Source organism: Triturus cristatus, chromosome 3_2, assembly GCF_964204655.1.
Source record: "Triturus cristatus chromosome 3_2, aTriCri1.1, whole genome shotgun sequence".
Classification (NCBI taxonomy): Eukaryota; Metazoa; Chordata; class Amphibia; order Caudata; family Salamandridae; genus Triturus; species Triturus cristatus.
The window spans coordinates 343,541,274-343,560,480 of NC_140584.1; the positions used below are offsets into that span (position 1 = coordinate 343,541,274).

Here is a 19,207-nt window from a genome sequence, read left to right on the forward strand (position 1 = left end):
CCTCCTGTCTTGCCAGGGGGGCCGCCCAAGGGAACTATCTTCGGTAGATGGCACTGTCAAGGCCTGGCAGCGTCTCTCCAACCTCCTCAGGGCGCCGATGCTCTACTCCCCGCCGATGCTCTACTCCCCGCTGATGACTCTCGCGTACCATCCTAAAATGCCCCTACTTCAAGAGGGAATTTTCTATCGGACTAAGACTAAGTTTGGCCTCATGTGCTGGGGAAAACTATCTGAATGGCAAATTCAGGACCATGGCACAACTTTTCCAAAAGGCCCCGCCCTCCCCTATGGACGTCTTCCTTTATGTGCGTTTGAGATGTAAGGGAACACACACCATCATACCCACAGGAGCCCCCCCATGGTAGCCCCACTCCATCACATACTGCGTGCCTCAGTGGCCTCACACCTTGTGTCCACACTATACCATAGCCTCTGCATGGACATTGAATACGGTCAATACCCGGCGCGCGTTAAAAGGTGCACGGACCTGGGACACGACATCACAGACGAGCAGTGGGACTACTGCTGCAAGCAGACTGAACTTGTGCCCTCAAATAGCCGTCTCCGCATCACTCACTACAAGTTCCTCCATCGCATATATTATACTCCTACCCGCTTACATCGTTACGGACTGCGAGACAATGCACGATGTGATAGGAGCAGATCCGATAATGCGGACTTCCTACACTTGTCCTGGGACTGTGCATTCATATTGGCAACAGATTTTTGACGCTCTATAACTCATTACGCCCCTAAAGATACCGAGATCCCCATTGCTTGCGCTACTTGGTCACACGGCTGATCTGCCAGCGACACACCGTAAATTCATCACTGTCAGTACGCTGTTAGCCAGGCGCAGGGTAGCTTGCAGATGGGGTAGGGGACCGAAGTTTAAGGATTGGCTCAGAGACATGATTCTTTGGCAGGAACAACTCTACCTACGCGGACCTCCTACCCTTATCCTCCAGGCCCCACAACACATGGGCCCCCCTCACCACGTACCTCATTGAACACCCTGTTCGACCCATGACTGACTAACCACCCCCCTCCCTCACTGCCGACTCAGGGGAGCTACGATTGGACACACTCTGCTCAATTCAATTAAAAAAAAGATCCAACACTCCACTTTCACGCCAGGAATGTCTTCTTAACATCAGCACAATCTCATCTCATCTATTAGTTTTTAGGGGTGTGTATCTAACTGAAAGACTGTTAATGTGTGTGATTATATATACACACACACACACAGTCTTATCTCTTCTTCCATTGGTCTATTGTGTCATTCACATCCCCCCTACCCCCCCCGTACCCCCCCCCCCCCAAATACAACATGGGCAATAGGTCACCCTACTTCAGAAATAAGATAACCTCATTCAGAGTAATGGCATTCTGCTCTTTCACAAAGAACACATGTGCACACAAAGCAGCCCCCTTCAGTAATGGGGGCTACAATGGATTGAGTGATTTTTGAGTTCACAAAAATAATTTTGTTTTTTGCCAATAAACTTTTATACTGTTGATGGCCCAGCAGCACCCCGACAAAGTTTTACAAAACCCATGTCAAAACAAGCATTAACAAAGCTATAAGGCACGCAATGGTGCAAGACCCATTGGATTTACCAATGCTTCTGGTTTTGTTACATATGTAGGTTACCATTTTTTTCATTTGGTTCTTTTTTGTTGCTTTATGAAGAGAAATGCAAAGGGCAAAATGAAACAAAATACAACAGTAGATTGGACTCTAACCACAGTTTAAGTACTTCTTCTCTATGTGTGGCCGTTACATTGCATTAATATGCCTCAAAAACAAACAAACAAAAAAAGGGTGAAGGGGGGTGGCTTTCTCCTATATCACACATTTTATTCATGAATCTGCACGAACAATAAGATTCTAGGCCAGGTGAATAAAAACAGCAAGGGAGAACAAATTCAAACCAACGGAGTAAAAGCAACAGTATAGTTGTCAGCATACATAATTTGACTGGGAAAAAAAAACTGGACTGAATGAAGATTGACTTTATGACAAGGGGTCTGGCAATTCTACGTCTAGCGATGTAAAGTTTCCAAGAGTTAATTGTGGTTCTAACATATAACATCTCTTTTCTTCTAAATCTGACACTTATAACCTTACAATTATAATGGTAAAACAACATTAAAACTACCACGGTGAAATGTAAGTTTAATAAAAAAACAAATTGAGAATGATGTACCCATGACAACTTTAGCAGAGATGGTCAGTAACAACAGAAGCACAAACAGCAGAGAAAAGAAGTGCCGGTGCAAGCCAAGTGACAGGAGCAGAGTTCCAGTTCCTTGGAGATTTCAGATTCTTCCAATTAACATACTAATCATTGATAAAGCCAGAGTTAGATTTAGGTTTGCATAGTTTCTATAAAAATTAGGACTACAGGTAATAGATAAAAGATGGAGAAAAAAATCTAAATTAGAGCTGGAAGCTAACATATGGGCAGCTAGTCTGGGATCCAAAGTTATGAACTGCCAGCGATGTGCGCAACGTCCGGGACCAGGATCACCTTCGTGCAACAACCAGCCTTTGCTCAGTCTCAGAAAAACTGCCACTAGCTTAGGACTTTCACTTAGGGCCACATCTCCCACTGAGGTCTGCACCGTGGACACACCACGGGCCCAGAATCAGACAGGGCAGTGCACGCAGCATAATCTCCCCTGCACGCAAACACGTAGGGCCCACTCCAGGCCCCAAATCCACTTCTCTCATTCACACAGCAGGAGGGGACAAATAAGCTGTGGAATATGTAACTGCGGGTGCCCCAACAGTCTGGCACCCACTGTGGTCCCAGCGCGCTAACCCTCTTAAGCCCAATAGATTTACTTACGCGGAAGAAGCCCGCGTCCATCTTGCCTCTCACGGAGAGCTCTCGAGGTCCCACAATGCAGCGCGAACTGGAGGAGGAAGCCCCAGCTCAATAGCACGCGGGGCAGAGGAGACGGGTGGACCTAGAAATGGGACTGTACGGGGGAGGTGTCCCAGCCTCCTCAGGAAAAGGAAAGAAAGATGATAACGGAAGACTCCAATGGAAGCGGCAAAGTCCCCTCGAAACGAGAATCTGAGTGGATAAAGTTAGCAGCGGCTCAAAGTATACTGCGTTATATTTTCCTATAAGTGTGTGAAAATTGTGTATTTTGAGCTGAACCTTAAATAATTAATCCGACAACATTTAATCAGAATGTATATACTTTGAGCATGTCCTTTATCAAACGTAACCCATACCCCCATGAAGTCTGGTGTGTTCTTTTATTCTTTATTTACAGTTACGCGCGTGTTTTGCATGTGCTCATGTTTTCATTTGTATTTGATTGGCATAAGCTTATGCTTTCATTTATAAATCTGCTTCCATTCCACCCGTCTACATATATCATGTTCTGGATCATTGTGACAGTTTACTGAAGACAGCTGGACGGGAAGGTAGGTCAAGAAGGATGTATCGGGGGCGTGGTTTGAGCCGCCGCGAGATGGCCGCTCTCTGCTGAGGCTCCTCGCCCGAGCGGGACCTTTTTCGTCCGAAGGAGCGGCATTTCATCCCTATCTCCGTTATGAATTGAGGCATCCACAAAGTAGGCGCGGGGAACAGGTAGCTACTTCATTTTTTAGGTCTCGCCTTACCCAGCGCATGCGCTGGTCTGGCGAGACTTATTGAGAGGGCCGCGCTTTCCTTGGCTTTCTGGGCACTTTTGGAGTCACTACTTACCTCGTCACCCAGAACTTCTGGCCAACCTGCTGCAGTGCCGTGAGGGGAACGGCGGTTCTCCCGAAAACTTCCATCCCCAGCATTCCCTCTCCCCTGCGCTTGCCTACAGCGTCATCAGGCTGCGCCGGGGAGGGTTAAAGGCTGGGACGAAGAGCCGCTGCGCGGGACGCGCTTTCCTTGGCTTTCTGGGCACTTTTGGAGTCACTACTTACCTCGTCAGCCGTGAGGGGAACGGCTCTCCTACCCGGAACTTCTGGCCAACCTGCTGCAGTCCCGTGAGGGGAACGGCGGTTCTCCCGAAAACTACCATCCCCAGCATTCCCTCTCCCGGGCGCTTGCCTACAGCGTCATCAGGCTGCGCCGGGGAGGGTTAAAGGCTGGGACGAAGAGCCGCTGCGCGGGACGCGCGCGGGCGAAGCCCGGGCCAAGGGCGGGCCCGTCCTTGCCCGGAAAAGGCTGGGCTGGGCCCATTCCCTAACATTTGTGGTGGGACCTCGCTCTGCCATAGTTCTCCTCGTCGCTGCTGTAAGGGGTTGGCGTCAAGAACTGTGAGTTGCCAGTGGGATACGCTAGTATTGTTTTGTTGTGCACCACATCAAGCTTCAGTGCTATACTAATGGAAGGCGGGTTGCTCGCTATTAAGTGTGGCCGTACTTGCCTCAGTAGCATGTCTAAAAGGAGGGCTGGTGACAAACCGGGGGGGACACTCGACGATTATTTAATAAGAGCAGAGTCAGCTTTGAACCTCGAGATTCAAGCGGTGGAACGTAGACTCTCCCTAGATCCCACCAATTCTTCCCTTCCATGTGCCCAGATTCAGACTGGCTCGCCTGCCTCTGATCATTCTAGCCCTATTGATGGCAACACCTCTCCTCCCGCACTTACTCCCCCTGTGCAGGAATCTTTGGGTCCTGTTCAGGGTTATGTTTCCACCCAGAGTCCTTCCAGGGTTACTACAAGAGGGAGGATGGCCCATAAAGCTAAAGGTAATACAAAAGTCGTTACTAATAAACAACCGAGAGGTCAGGGAAAGAGTAAACTTATTGTCGAGTCGCTCCCTTTTAAGCCTAGCGGGCCCCCTGTAGAAGGGAGTGTTTTGGACCTAAACATTATTCCTACTAGCCAGGCCCAGTTACAACCTCTTTTGGATTTACTTCTTGCCGGCCTTAAAGATCATCTATCCTGTCTCCTTGTACCTGTACACCAAAAATTGGATCTTGTAGCCAATAGGTTGGACCAATTGGAAGCTAGATTTTCTGGTAACAAGAGCTTAGTCCCAGGGCCCCCCTTGCCATCGAATGGGGTGTTGTCAGTGGAGGTGCCCAACGAGGCTGGTAGTTCTAGACCATCAAGACCAGTGGGGGTAACGCCTTTGCTACCATCTATAGGGGAAGAGAATGATACCGCCCCAGGTCATGTAGCTGTTACCGACAAGAGTATTAATACTCGTCATGACCTGCAAAGACGCCCCTCTCAAGTTAACAGGGTTGGTACTGAAGGGGTGGGAGCGGGGCTCTCTTCACCCCCCCACTAGTCTACACCTTCCGCCCTGTTGGAAGGCGGACCCCGAGGAGTCGGCGAGACCACCAAGGGGGGCCCTCACACTGTACGAAGTAGCCGAGCGCTGCCGAGAAGTCTCCTGAGAGATCCTTCTCCTATCACGTACTAGCACAGTAACACCACCACACAGGACTCAAGGCGGTTGTCTCAAGACAAGCAATTCTTTATCAGCAATAAAAAGGTTACGAGGTCAATATTTACACGAAGGGATCGAGGGATCCACCAAAAGTCTCAGTGTCTCTTTGGAAGGGTAGGGGTAGCGGGACAGTCTTTGGCAGGAGTGCGGTACGAGGGTACCTGGGGCCCAGTTCTTATCCTCAAGCTGGAGGACCTCCGGATCTCGGAGGGGTCGAGCCGCGACGGCGTCAGCAGGGCTCTGGCGTACAGTTCGGGGAGAGCCGCGATCCAATCAGCAGGGCTCTCCAGATGGTTTCTGCTCAGCTCGAGCCGCGACGTCGTCAGCAGGGCTCCGAGGGAGGTTTCAGCGAGGTTGGGCCGCGACAGCGTCAGCAGGGCTCCGATGTTCCAGGTGGCTTCAAAGTGTTCACAAGAAGGAGCCGCGACGCAGTCAGCAGGGCTCGTGATGGTTCCGACAAGAGTTCTTCTCCGTAGGGTCAGCCGCGATTCAATCAGCAGGGCTCTCGACTCCGGGATACAACTGCCGATCTGTGGCGGGGTTGCCCCAGATATAGGTCTGGAGCCCTTTGATGTCCGGACCCAGGCGCCCGGTGGGGGAGGAGAGGCCGGGTGGAGGTGGCCAGACGCCCAGCAGGAGAGGCGCCAGGCCCAGGGGAGTTGCAGGGCGATCACACCTCGAGAGGGGAGGACAGTTGGGGGTCCCATCGATACTGTCCTCCGCCGGGGGCGATGAATGGTTCCTGCGGCACCCCCTGGCCAGTTCGTGGTGCCTCGATGTCGGGGCTTCGCTGGGGTCGAGGCCGGGTTGAGCGGGGTCGCGCTGGCTGGTGCACAGAGTCACGTGGGTGCCAACAAGATGGCGGAGCCACGAGGGGTATGCGACCTCGTGCAGCTCAGGATGAAGGGCCTCGGTGCAGTTCAGAAGGGTGGCCCGTGAAGGCCGGGCCGGGGAACGGGCACAATCCACGGGGGAAAGGACCACGCCACGAGGCCGGGTCCAAGAGGCGTCCCCCCCCCAGCCGAAGGCATGGAGAGTCACCCATCTCCTTGGGGATTCTCCTCGTCAAGGCGGAAGAAGCGGGACAGGCCGTCGGCGTTGGCGTGGTCATTGCCGGGCCGGTGTTCAACGTCAAAGTCCATCCCTTGTAGCGAGATGGACCACCGCAGCAGCTTGGGGTTCTCGCCCCGCATTTGCATTAACCACCGCAGGGGCCGGTGGTCGGTCTGGACCCGGAAGTGGGTACCGAAGAGGTAGGGCCGGAGTTTCTTAAGGGCCCACACCACAGCGAAGGCCTCACGCTCGATGGTGCTCCATCGTTGCTCCCGGGGCAGTAGCCGTCGGCTGATGAAGGCCACTGGTCGGTCGAGCCCCTTTTCATCGGCCTGGGACAGGACGGCCCCGATCCCATACTCGGAGGCGTCCGTTTGCACCACAAACTCCTTATTGTAGTCAGGGGCCTGTAGCACCGGGGCAGTACACATTGCGGTCTTTAGGGTGTCGAAGGCTGCTTGGCAGCGGGGTGTCCAGTGCACCTTCTTGGGCTGCTTTTTGGACGTTAGCTCTGTGAGGGGGCCAACAATGCTCCCATAGTCCCGGATAAACCGCCGGTAGTATCCAGTGAGACCCAGGAAGGCCCGGACAGCGGTCTGGGTAGTGGGGGGTTCCCAGGCCTGGATGGCATCTATTTTCGGTTGGAGAGGGGCCACCTGCCCGCTCCCCACTTGATGGCCCAGGTAGGTCACGGATCCGTGGCCGATCTGGCATTTGCTGGCCTTGATTGTGAGCCCGGCCCGCTGGAGGGCGGCCAGGACGGCTTTAAGGTGAAGGAGGTGCTCTGCCCAGTGGTTGCTGTACACGGCAATGTCATCTAGGTAGGCCGCGCTGAAGGCCTCACGCCCGGCCAAAACCTTGTTCACCAGTCTTTGAAAAGTGGCCGGGGCGTTCTTCATTCCGAAGGGCATCACCCGAAAGTGGTAATGCCCATCCGGGGTCGAAAAGGCGGATCTTTCTTGGGCGCCGGGGGTGAGCTGGATCTGCCAGTACCCGGCGGTGAGGTCCAGCGTGCTCAAGTAGCGAGCGGCCCCTAAGCGGTCGATGAGTTCGTCGGCCCTGGGTATGGGGTGGGCGTCCGTCTTGGTCACAGCATTCAGGGCTCGGTAGTCCACGCAGAATCGCAACTCCGGGGGGTGGCCGGGAGCTGCGGCCTTTGGCACCAGGACGACAGGACTGGCCCACGGGCTGTCGGAGGGTTCGATGACCCCCAGGGCCAGCATCTTCGTTACTTCGGCCTGGATGCATGCCCGCACTCGGTTGGGTACCCGGTAGGCTCTGTGTCGCACGGGGGGGCTCTCCCCGGTGTCGACGTCGTGGACGCACCAGTGGGTCACCCCCGGGGTGAGGGAGAAGAGGGTTGCGTAGTCCTGCAGCAGTTGCTGGCAGTCGTTGCGCTGTTCCGGAGTCAGGGAAGAGGCGAGTTGGACACCCTCGATGGTTCCATCATGGACGTTGGACTGCAAGAGGTCGGGCAGGGGCTCGGAGTCGTCCTCGCCCCCCTCGTCGGTCGCCAGTAGCAGGCTCAGTTCGGTCCGGGCAAAGTGGGGTTTTAGCCTGTTAGCATGTAGGACCCGGAGGGGGTTCCGGGGGGACTCCAGGTCGACCAGGTAGGTGACGGGACTTTTCTTCTCCACTACCTTGAAGGGCCCGGTCCACTTGTCCTGGAGGGCGCCGGGTTCAACCGGGGCCATGACCCATACCTTCTGACCTGGCTCGAATTCTATGGTAGAGGAGTTTCGATCGTACCACCGCTTCATGTCCTCTTGGCTGGCCTCGAGGTTGGCCTCGGCCATGGCTCGGAACTTGCGGGTCTGGTTTCGGAGGGTCAGGAGGTATCGGTAGACGTCAGGAGGGGCGCCTTGGGGCTTCGTCTCCCAGCTCTCTTTGACCAGACTGAGCGGTCCGCGGACCGGGTGTCCGTACAATAGTTCAAACGGGCTGAACCCCAGGGACTTCTGCGGGACCTCCCGATAGGCAAACAGGAGGCACGGCAGCAGGACATCCCATCTCCGCCTGAGGGGCTCCTCTAGGCCCTGGATCATTCCCTTTAATGTTCTGTTGAACCGCTCAACCAGTCCGTTCCCCTGAGGGTGATAGGGGGTCGTGAACTTGTATGTGACCCCGCACTGCTGCCACAGGGACCGCATGTATCTGGAAATAAAGTTCGTGCCTCTGTCGCTCACCACTTCGCGGGGAAATCCCACTCGGGAGAAGATCCCCATTAAGGCCCGGCCTACCACGGGGGCCGTTATAGTTCTTAGCGGGACCGCCTCCGGGTACCTGGTGGCGTGGTCCACGAGGACCAGGATGAAGCGGTGGCCCAGGGCGGTCTGGGGGTCCAGGGGCCCCACGATATCGATTCCGACCCGTTCGAACGGGGTGCTGACGGCTGGAAAGGGTTGGAGGGGGGCCTTGACCCGACCCCCCCGTCTTCCCGCTGGCTTGGCAGGTCTGGCAGGACCGGCAGTGGTTGTCCACGTCTCTCCGCATCCGGGGCCAGTAGAAGTGGGTCACCAGACGGCTGTACGTTTTGTCTTGCCCCAAGTGTCCGGCGAGGGGCACATCATGTGCCAGGTTGAGCAGGAACTCCCGGAAGCGGAGGGGGACCACCAACACTCGGCTGGCCCCGAGTTCTGCCACTTTCTGCTCACTGTATAGCAGGCCCTCGGCCCAGTAGACCCAGTGGGTGCCGGTCTGGTCCCCGTTGGTTTGGGCGGACGCTTGTTGGCGGACCCCTTCGAGAGTGGGGCAGGACTGCTGCTCTTGTTGGAACTGTTCCCGGGTGGGGCCCCCTTCATGTCGCCATTGTGTCAGCTCCGGTAGGGCGCACGGGGAAGCCATCTCTTCGGGGGAGGATTCACTAGGTCCAGGGTCGGTGTCCGCCTCCCCCTCGCTGCTGGCGGGAGGTGGTGCGAGCCCCTCGGGCTGGGCGGTCCCGGAGGCCGAGGATGAGCGGGGGGCCCGGGTGGTCATGGACCGGGTGATGGCACAGGCCCAGTCAGATAGTCCCAGCATTCGGAGGTGCTCTTGTCGCTCTACTTGAGCCCAGGGGGAACTCTCCAAGTCGTTCCCCAGGAGGCAGTCGACGGGGGCGTCGTCGCGTACCGTCACCTTCAGCAGGCCCGTCACCCCTCCCCACTCGAAGGGGACCAGGGCCATCTGGCACAGGCTTTCGCTGTTGTCGGCCGTCCGGACGGGACACAGCACATTCGGTAGGATCTGTTCGGGGGTCACCAGGTGGCAGCGGACAGCGGTGACACTAGCGCCGGTGTCACGAAGGGCTTCGGCCCGTTGTCCATTGACCGTGACCTGCTGCCGGTACTTCTGGGTGTTGCTTGGGATGGGGGTGCAGGGTACCATTTCTCGGCTACCCAGGCAGACCAGGGACATGGCTGCCGGCTCCCATTCAGTGGTCCCTCGGTCGAGGGTCTCCTCTTCCTCTTCTCCTTCTCCCAGGGCGGCGGCCGCCAGCTGTCGGGGCGGGGGCCCGCCGGCCCCGTTTCTTCGGTTCAGGGGGCAGACCGGATCGCTGGCATAGTGTCCGGTTTGTTGGCAGCCGTAGCACGTTACTGGTGGCCGTGGTCCGGGTCTGGCCGGGGACGCCCCCCTTCGGGCTAGGCTCGGGGAGAGTTGTTGCTGCGGTGGCCCTCGAGGGGGGCTCCTGGGGGCCCCGGCGGGAGGGTCTCGGTTCCTGTTCGGCCCTCCCCCTCCACCGCGTTGGCGGGGGGGTCCGGTGGGGTTCCTCTGGTACTCCCCCATTGAGTTCCGGGGGACCCGGGAGTTGACCCATCGATCGGCCTCGACGGCGAGTTTTCGCGGGTCGGTCATTTTGCTGTCGAGGAGGTGCTGTCTCAGTTCCACGAAACAATTGTTGGAGAGATGTTCCCACACGATGAGGTCGACCAGCTGCCCGTAGGTGGTTACTTTGCTACCTCTGATCCACCCTTCTAGGGCCCGACTGAAAAAGTCCACATATTCCACCCAGGTGGTGCCCGGGATTTTCTTGCAGTCTCTGAACCGCTGGCGGTACATTTCTGCGGTTAGCCCGTAGCGGGTGAGCAGAGCCTCCTTCATGTGATCGTAGGAGGTCATCACCTCCTCCGGCAGCTGGAGCAGTGTGTCTCGACCCTCACTCAGGAACCGCCCCCACAGGCCCGCGCCCCAGTCTTTTCGGGGCACCCGATGAGAGGTCATGGCCACCTCGTAGGCCTTGAACCATTGTTGGATGTCGTCATTCTTGTAGTACTCCTTGACGACCTCTTTCGGGATATGTACCTTGGTCTCGGCAGGCGGTAGAGTGTCTCTAGTACTGGGGGCGTTGGTCCCTCCGTTCTTGGCCTTGATTTCGAGCTCCTTGAGGCTGCGCTCGTGCTCAAGGGTCAGTTTCTTTTCCTCCAACTCCCGGTGTCGCCTCTTCTCCTCTATCTCCTCTTGAAGTCGTAGCTGCTCTAGGGCCAGTTTCTTTTCCGCCAGCTGGAGTTCGCCGTCCAGCCGCAGTCGTGCGAGCTCTAGCTCGTGGTTCCGGACCTTCTCCCGTTCTCGTATTTCTTCTTCGGAGAGGCCGGTTTCTAGGCTCTTTCTTCCTCCGGTTGCCGGAGTCAGTGCGGTTGATGTGGTCTCAGTCAGGGGCAAGGGACCTTCCTCCTGGGAGGGGCCTGCCCCGGCCTCCAGCCATGTCCTCAGAGCTTTCTGCATGTCCTCTTTGGTACCTAGGCCGGTGGTTGCAATGCCTTTGTCTTTGCAGAACTGTTTTAACTCTTTGTGCGTATATTCTTCCAGCCGTTCGGGCTGGAACTCCATTGTCGCGTTGTTTTCCTGGCTGCTCATGATTACTGTCCGTTTGGATGGGTAGCTAGTGGGTACTGGCTGGTACGTACTGCGTTCGGCTCGGATCCCGTCGCTGGCCACCAAATGTTGGAAGGCGGACCCCGAGGAGTCGGCGAGACCACCAAGGGGGGCCCTCACACTGTACGAAGTAGCCGAGCGCTGCCGAGAAGTCTCCTGAGAGATCCTTCTCCTATCACGTACTAGCACAGTAACACCACCACACAGGACTCAAGGCGGTTGTCTCAAGACAAGCAATTCTTTATCAGCAATAAAAAGGTTACGAGGTCAATATTTACACGAAGGGATCGAGGGATCCACCAAAAGTCTCAGTGTCTCTTTGGAAGGGTAGGGGTAGCGGGACAGTCTTTGGCAGGAGTGCGGTACGAGGGTACCTGGGGCCCAGTTCATATCCTCAAGCTGGAGGACCTCCGGATATCGGAGGGGTCGAGCCGCGACGGCGTCAGCAGGGCTCTGGCGTACAGTTCGGGGAGAGCCGCGATCCAATCAGCAGGGCTCTCCAGATGGTTTCTGCTCAGCTCGAGCCGCGACGTCGTCAGCAGGGCTCCGAGGGAGGTTTCAGCGAGGTTGGGCCGCGACAGCGTCAGCAGGGCTCCGATGTTCCAGGTGGCTTCAAAGTGTTCACAAGAAGGAGCCGCGACGCAGTCAGCAGGGCTCGTGATGGTTCCGACAAGAATTCTTCTCCGTAGGGTCAGCCGCGATTCAATCAGCAGGGCTCTCGACTCCGGGATACAACTGCCGATCTGTGGCGGGGTTGCCCCAGATATAGGTCTGGAGCCCTTTGATGTCCGGACCCAGGCGCCCGGTGGGGGAGGAGAGGCCGGGTGGAGGTGGCCAGACGCCCAGCAGGAGAGGCGCCAGGCCCAGGGGAGTTGCAGGGCGATCACACCTCGAGAGGGGAGGACAGTTGGGGGTCCCATCGATACTGTCCTCCGCCGGGGGCGATGAATGGTTCCTGCGGCACCCCCTGGCCAGTTCGTGGTGCCTCGATGTCGGGGCTTCGCTGGGGTCGAGGCCGGGTTGAGCGGGGTCGCGCTGGCTGGTGCACAGAGTCACGTGGGTGCCAACAAGATGGCGGAGCCACGAGGGGTATGCGACCTCGTGCAGCTCAGGATGAAGGGCCTCGGTGCAGTTCAGAAGGGTGGCCCGTGAAGGCCGGGGCGGGGAACGGGCACAATCCACGGGGGTAAGGACCACGCCACGAGGCCGGGTCCAACACGCCCCAAGCCACCCCTTACACGATCATCCTGGCAAATGTTCCACCACTCCTGGAAGGTTCTTACGAACACTGGTCCAATCTTAAGAATAAATCCCTTCATTATTTGAGTTCCAAAATTGGTAATAGCAAGGCCCTATTTGATGACTTCAATATGGTTAGACGTATTAATTGGATCGGTCAGTCCCATAAGTCTTTTCCTGGGGATTGTGTTGTGTTAAGCTTCAGGTCACCTGCTCTAGTCAAGTACATACTGGAAGCTGCCCACCACCTCCCCCCTGCCCCTAATATAATTAAGATCCTCCCTTTGGGCTTTTTTTATAGGCCAGGCTTTTTACAACCCCTACGGGATAATTGTAATCTTCCAACATTTCCCGTCAGGTCTGACATGCCCCTTGCGACTTTCAACCGCTTTGATATTCTTTCTACACTGGAGGATAATGATTGACACATGGATGGCTCCCTACGTACCCCAGTGCTTGCTCTAGGGTTGGTGGGTCCTAATCGTCATCTGAGCCATGATTTTACGATCAAGACACCCCCCCCTAAAGATCGTTCCTGTTTGATTATCTCACCTGGTCACATCTTGATACCATCTGTTGAAACGTTCGATTCTCATCATGTCTCAGGTCAAGCAGCAGAAACCAGGGTCGAGAAGTCTACATTAAAAATGGGCTCCTGGAATATTGCAGGGCTGGGGTCAAGGCTCGAGATCCCTGATTGGGCTGACTTTATTGACGAGTTCGAAATATGGACATTTCAGGAGACTTGGGCACTGTATCCTCACTTTCGTACAGGGTTTTTGAACTTCCACAAACCTGCTGTTAAGAGCCATAGAGGCAGACCCATGGGGGGGCTTAACCACCTGGATCCGTCAATGTGAAGGTGTTACAGTGTCAGAGGTTCCAATTGATAGTCCTGATATTTTGATTATCAGGGTCAAATCTCGTAGCGGCCCCGATTTTCTTATAATTAACATCTATGTAAGAGGTCTCCCGGGAGGCAAGTGCTCTCCCACTTGTCTACTACTGGAGAATTTTCTGGAGACCGCTTCTATGTTCACGTATAAGATTGTGGCTGGAGATTTCAATGTTTGTTTTGAGCCATTGGGGGCAGATTGTGGGGACTTCACCGAGGAAGAAGATTCAACCTGGGGTGTTCCCATGTTGGAGCTGGAACCAGTTAACAAATGGTCTCAAGCTGCTCTTTTTATGAAGGGTTTATGTTTAAATCAGGGCATGAGAGCAGTAAACGGGCGAACTAAATCTGACAGGATGGGGAGGTTCACATTTGACAATGGTAGGTCAGGGAGCCGAATTGATTATATATTAGCCAGCTTGGATTTGTGGCCACTCATAGACGACATGGTGGTAGTAAGTAGAGTCGAGAGTGACCACAATCCCCTTGCACTGTGTATCAAGGTTAATATTTTTGCAGCCTCCCCCACCTACCCAGATGGCAGTTCCCCTATAGATGTCATCGTTACCAACGATCTTAGAAGGGTGAGATGGCCGAAGATCGCCACTTGTGAATCTTCACGTGTGGCCATCAGGGAATTAATCAACAGTACCCTGGTCACACTTAATAAAATGGAATCCCAAAACTTGATCAAGGATAACATCCGGGATTCCCACAACAAACTCTTCGCGGAGCTCAAATCATTTTTTGTGAAAAGCCAACCCGCCACCGGTAGGGGTAAAGAGTTGAGACCACGTACGTGGTTCAATAAGGACTGCAGAATGGCTCAAAGGGCTCTGAAAGAGGCCATTAAATCAGGCTCTCTTTCTACCATCCAAAAGTGTAGACTTGTTTACAAAAACGCCCAACACAAGGCCAAGCAAAATTGGGATGAGGAGCGTTGGAGGGATTTATATCAGGCTTGTCATGATCGCAACATGGTCCAATTCTGGCATCTCCTTAAATGGGGTAACTCCCCCTCGGATATTCGCCCCTCTAATCAAGTAGAACCACAACAATGGGTAGCGTATTTTGAGGAACAATTTAAGGTTGGTGCTCTAACGGACAGGCAGTTTTCTTGTCCTCTAGTTGCTGAAAATACACTAAAATTTTCCCCTGATGAAACTAAGTTAGTCCTACGTTCGATCAAGAGTGGTAAAGCCCCAGGTCCTGACTGTATCCCTCCCGACCTATTTATTCAGGAGCAAGATGTATGGATTCCATACTTGACCCTCCTGGCTAATGCCCTTGCGGGTGGTGCTGTAGTCCCTGACTCGTGGCTCGGGGCAGAGATACTGCCGATATATAAGAAAGGCGATCGCTCTGCCCCGGGCATCTACAGACCCATTAGTCTAATAGACGCAGTACAAAAAATTATTGCCCGCCTAGTACTTGGTCGTATCCAAATTTGGATGTCTGACTTTGATGTGTTGTCTCCACTTCAGGCAGGGTTTCGTTCTCACACTGGGACCCTGGACCAAGTATTCAGGGTAGTACTTCTGTATTGGAAGGTTGTCTTTTTGGGGGGAGGCAAATTGTATGCAGCCTTTGTAGACTTAAGGTCTGCGTTTGACCTTGTGCCGAGGGACAAGCTATGGAAAGTTCTCTTGGACATGGGCATGCCAAAAGATCTGGTTTCTTTTTTGGTCACCATACATGAAAACACGTACGCCCGTGTCCGATGGGGTAAACCCGGGGAGCTGACCGATAGATTTAAAGTATCCAAAGGTGTACGACAAGGGTGTGTACTCGCACCCACCCTGTTTTCATTATTTATCAATGGGGTTGTAAACTACTTCTTAAATAGCCCTACAGATGCACCTACCTTGGCAGGAATGAAGATTCCCCTGCTCATGTTCGCGGATGACACTCTTTTGATCTCGAGGACGAGACAGGGACTGCAGCTGGCCCTGTCTCGCTTCGAGATCTTTTGCCGCGAGCATGAGTTGGAAATAAACGTTGGGAAGACCAAGTTTATGGTTTTTCGCGGCCCTCGGCGGGTTAAGGCGGAGGTGTGTTTGGGTGGTGTCAACTTATCCCAAACGGCAGTATTTACTTATCTTGGAGTCACTTTTAGCGAGACGTGCAGCTGGTCTCACCAGCTGGATCTTCTCGCACTCAAGCATGCCCAACTGGGAGGAGCTTTGTTGAAAGAGCACAAACACTCTTTAACAAAACCAATAGCCCCACTCATGAAGATCTACGGCTCCAAGATTTTACCTGCAATTTTATATGGAGCTGAGATCTGGGGCTTTAATAACTTGTCCAAATTGATAACTGCCCAGAATAAATTCCTCCGGACAGCTATTGGGCTTCCTCAATCCACTCCACGCATCCCTCTTTTGTTTGACCTGGGAATTCAGCCTATAGAGGACTGGGCAGGGTATAGACCCCTGGCGTTCTGGCGCCGCTTGTGGACGACCCCCGAACTATCTAACTATGCAAAAGCCCTTCTGGAGATCAAAGGGTTGGAGGGGTCGCATAGGATTCCCTGGTTGTCTAGCATCAAAACCCTGTTGTATGATCTCGGGATGCGTGATCTATGGGTTAACTCTGATACAGAAGATTCCCGGCAAAAAAGGTGCTTAAGGATGCGTACTGGAATTACATTAAGAATAGGAGATGTGCTTCCCTTACAGGTTCCACGATGACTGCTTCTTTCCTAGTTTTTAAGGATGACTCTGTCTATGAAAGTTACTGGGATACTATCTTGAAGTTCCTAGATCGTAAGTTGTATCACCAGTTCAGAGTGGGCGCCCTACCACTGCGAGGACTCACCAAAAGTTGGAGTCCTCTTGGTAGTGATAAATGCCCATTCTGTGTAGACAAGATTGAAACCATGGACCACTTCCTTTTTTGTTGCCCAACTTATCAACTTCCTAGACGTATCTGGCTTCGACCTGCATGCAGACTAATGAGCACCCGTTCTGCACAGGTCGCTAGTAGAATTTTGAAAACCGATACTTCCACTCCTATAGTAATTGGTGTTGCTAAATTTATTAGTTGGGCATGGATCCTTAGGGCTAAGAAACTGAAGCCGTAATCTTTGTTCCCTGCTGCCACACAATAGTATCTACTTTGGTCCATGGCCTAAACGGCACGTCTCTCTTTGCACTTTATTGTATTTTTTAACATGATGTGATCATTTTTAATCTACTATTTTATCTACTATTTTAAAGGTTTTATAGTCTATTTTTGTATTGTACATGAATTGTTTTGTAGTCGAATTGTCTAATATGTGTAGTATGTCTTTTATGATGCAAATCGAATAAAGACTTTTTGACTGACTGAGAGGGCTCAAAAAAGTGCTACCAGGCCAGCCTAGAGCCACAGTGCATGTGCGCAGGCGCGCGCTTTACCGTGATCACTTTTGCGGCCGCTTTGATATTTGATCGCGATCACTTTCGCGGCCGCATGGCCGCTTTGCACAGCCAATAGGTCTCGCTTTTGGAACCTTATAAGTATTTAGTTATGCAACTGTTGCACGGCTAAACATTTATAAGGTCCCAAAGGCGAGACCTATTGGCTATGCCAATGCTTGTTTACTTTTGTGCTGTTGTTTGCCTGTTTTCCCCCGCGCCGTATCCAGCTTATATTTTTTTGGTGGCGCCCGCCATTTTGAATATCGGTGGGACGCGACCCCTCAGCGCTGCTTCCCCGGCGCTGCCCACGGCGAAGAATTTCTGCATGCCGCAGTGGTTCATTTGGAATGCATTTCTTCCTGAAGGGACAAATATATTTTAAGAAGCCTCACTTTTGTGGCACCTGTCTCCTCACCGCTCTTAGACCTCTGCCAGCTCTGCTACTCAGGAAATATGCCGGTATGGTGGTGAGCTCTTCTTTGCTGAACCTGCTGTTACCATAGTTTAACTCATCGCTGCATCACTGTCCTGATTTGCCGCTTACGAGAATATCTTCACCTGTTTAGCCAATGTATTTCTCCTACACACATGCAAGATAGCACCTTGTTTATACATATTTAATAAGTCATTGGGACTGTTTATTCTGCTCAGCTGGAGTCATATGGTGAAGCTACTTATGTAGTACCGTATAGCCCTAGTTTTATACCTCATATTTGCTAATTCCCTGGTAAATGAACTGCATCTTGATATCCATGGTCGAATTGCCCTCTTTAATGGTTCAGAGTTCTTTTCGGATATAGGAAGGCTAATACAAATTTCAGTGGATGATTACTGATATTTTTCCATAACTGTATGTACTAGCAGCGTCAGTCTGGTTATTTCAGTTTTGTTGGACGAGGATCAAATATTTGACGGCTGTCTGTTCGACCTGTACTGGCTCTTATACACTGTGTGTATTCTTTGATTATCTCATTATCTCAACACGCTCACTGTATGGAGCACTCTTATTCTCTTTGTCACCAAACTCCTTTGACAAATATGTCCTCCTCTCGCAAGGAAACCACTCCTGCTGCTCCCCCTAAACGTCATAAGAAAGAACCTAACTCGCCAAGCAAATCGCCTTTACCCATAACTATGGAGGATCTAATGGAAGAGATAAAGCTGATTAAAACTTTTGTCATTGAAACTAATGCCACCCTTCAAAAGCTGATGAGAAATGGTCTAGCTTGGATTCACGAATGTCTGCTGTGGAACAAAGGATTAGCGACACTCAAGACGTGTAACCTCAAGTTGAGACTATGTCTAAAGAGATAGCACACCTTAAGATGCAGACTGAAGATTTAGAAAATCTCAATAACCTTTGAATTTATGGTATTCCTGAGGGAGAGGAAAGGTCAGACATGCTTGCTTTCCTCAAAATCCATATCCCTAAAATTGTTGGTCTTAAGGATGGCACTATTCTTAATTTACAGCGCATCCATTGAATCGGACCAAAAACCGGAGGTTCCTCCTCTTTATGTTCAGTAAATCGTTCCAGAGGGATAATCGTTCTATTCTTGCAGTATACTGAACTGTTGATGGTCCTTTCAGCGGCAAAATCAAGAAAACAGATGTTATGGTCAGGTCAAAAGGTTTTCATCTCGCAAGATGTGGCTCGTGCCACTGCGGCTCGTCGCAAGGAATTCCTCTCTCTTCACCCAGCTCTACACTCTATGAATGCCCGTTATGGCCTAGTTCATCCCTGTTTCTTCAAAGTAACCTACAAAGAGAGGTCCCACTCTTTTGATCGTTCTGAGGACTTCAGACAATTTATTTCTCGCCATAAGGGAGATGAGATGGACTTTGGAGGGTCTTGAATGACATTGTCGATTTGTTTTCTTTTTTGTCCTCTGAGATAAATGCCTTCTATTCAATTGTTCTGCAGCTATATGTTCTGTTTGTTGATATCTTTATGGTTTACTATTTCCTTTTTCATCATTATGGCTCGTTAGCCTAGTTTAGATGTTATTGCATTATATGATTTTACCCTTGTTTTTCTCCGCAGATGTTTCCTCCGTGTGTTGACATATTCCCCAGATGCCTCTCTCCTCCTTGCCCTCTCGTTCCATTCCTAATGTTCATGGTCACCCCTTGCTTGTGGTAAGTGTTGAATGTTCCATTGGCTATCTTGGCAGTATATTGTTTCCCTGTTTTATTGTTCGTAGTTGATCTTATTTGTGCCTGTGATATAATGGGTATTTCCTGATTTGTTGTCTATTTTATGCTCCTTTTTCACTTATTCCTTTCCTTTTTTATTCAGAGGTTTCGGTTGTTCTCGGATGTTTTGGCTGTCTGTCTTCTTACGCGG

At 52.5% G+C, this 19,207-nt stretch overlaps 1 protein-coding gene and 1 long non-coding RNA gene across 10 annotated transcripts in view; one reads left to right on the forward strand and one right to left on the reverse strand.

Moving 5' to 3' along the window:
* Positions 1–3,001, reverse strand: part of SRRM1 (serine and arginine repetitive matrix 1) — a 639,067-nt gene extending 636,066 nt beyond the window's left edge. For 4 of the 9 annotated variants that reach the window (XM_085647827.1, XM_085647825.1, XM_085647826.1 and 1 more), the window contains exon 1: positions 2,856–3,001. In XM_085647827.1, the coding sequence (XP_085503953.1) occupies positions 2,856–2,876 (21 nt within the window). In that variant the 5' untranslated portion in view covers positions 2,877–3,001. The remainder of the gene's footprint in view (positions 1–2,855) is intronic. The other 5 variants (XM_085647831.1, XM_085647832.1, XM_085647829.1 and 2 more) reach the window with 3 other exon arrangements.
* A 474-nt stretch (positions 3,002–3,475) lies between these two features.
* Positions 3,476–19,207, forward strand: part of LOC146857339 (uncharacterized) — a 55,077-nt gene continuing 39,345 nt past the window's right edge. The window contains exons 1-2 of the long non-coding RNA XR_014979891.1: positions 3,476–3,611; positions 18,905–18,999. This is a non-coding gene — a long non-coding RNA (uncharacterized LOC146857339). The remainder of the gene's footprint in view (positions 3,612–18,904; positions 19,000–19,207) is intronic.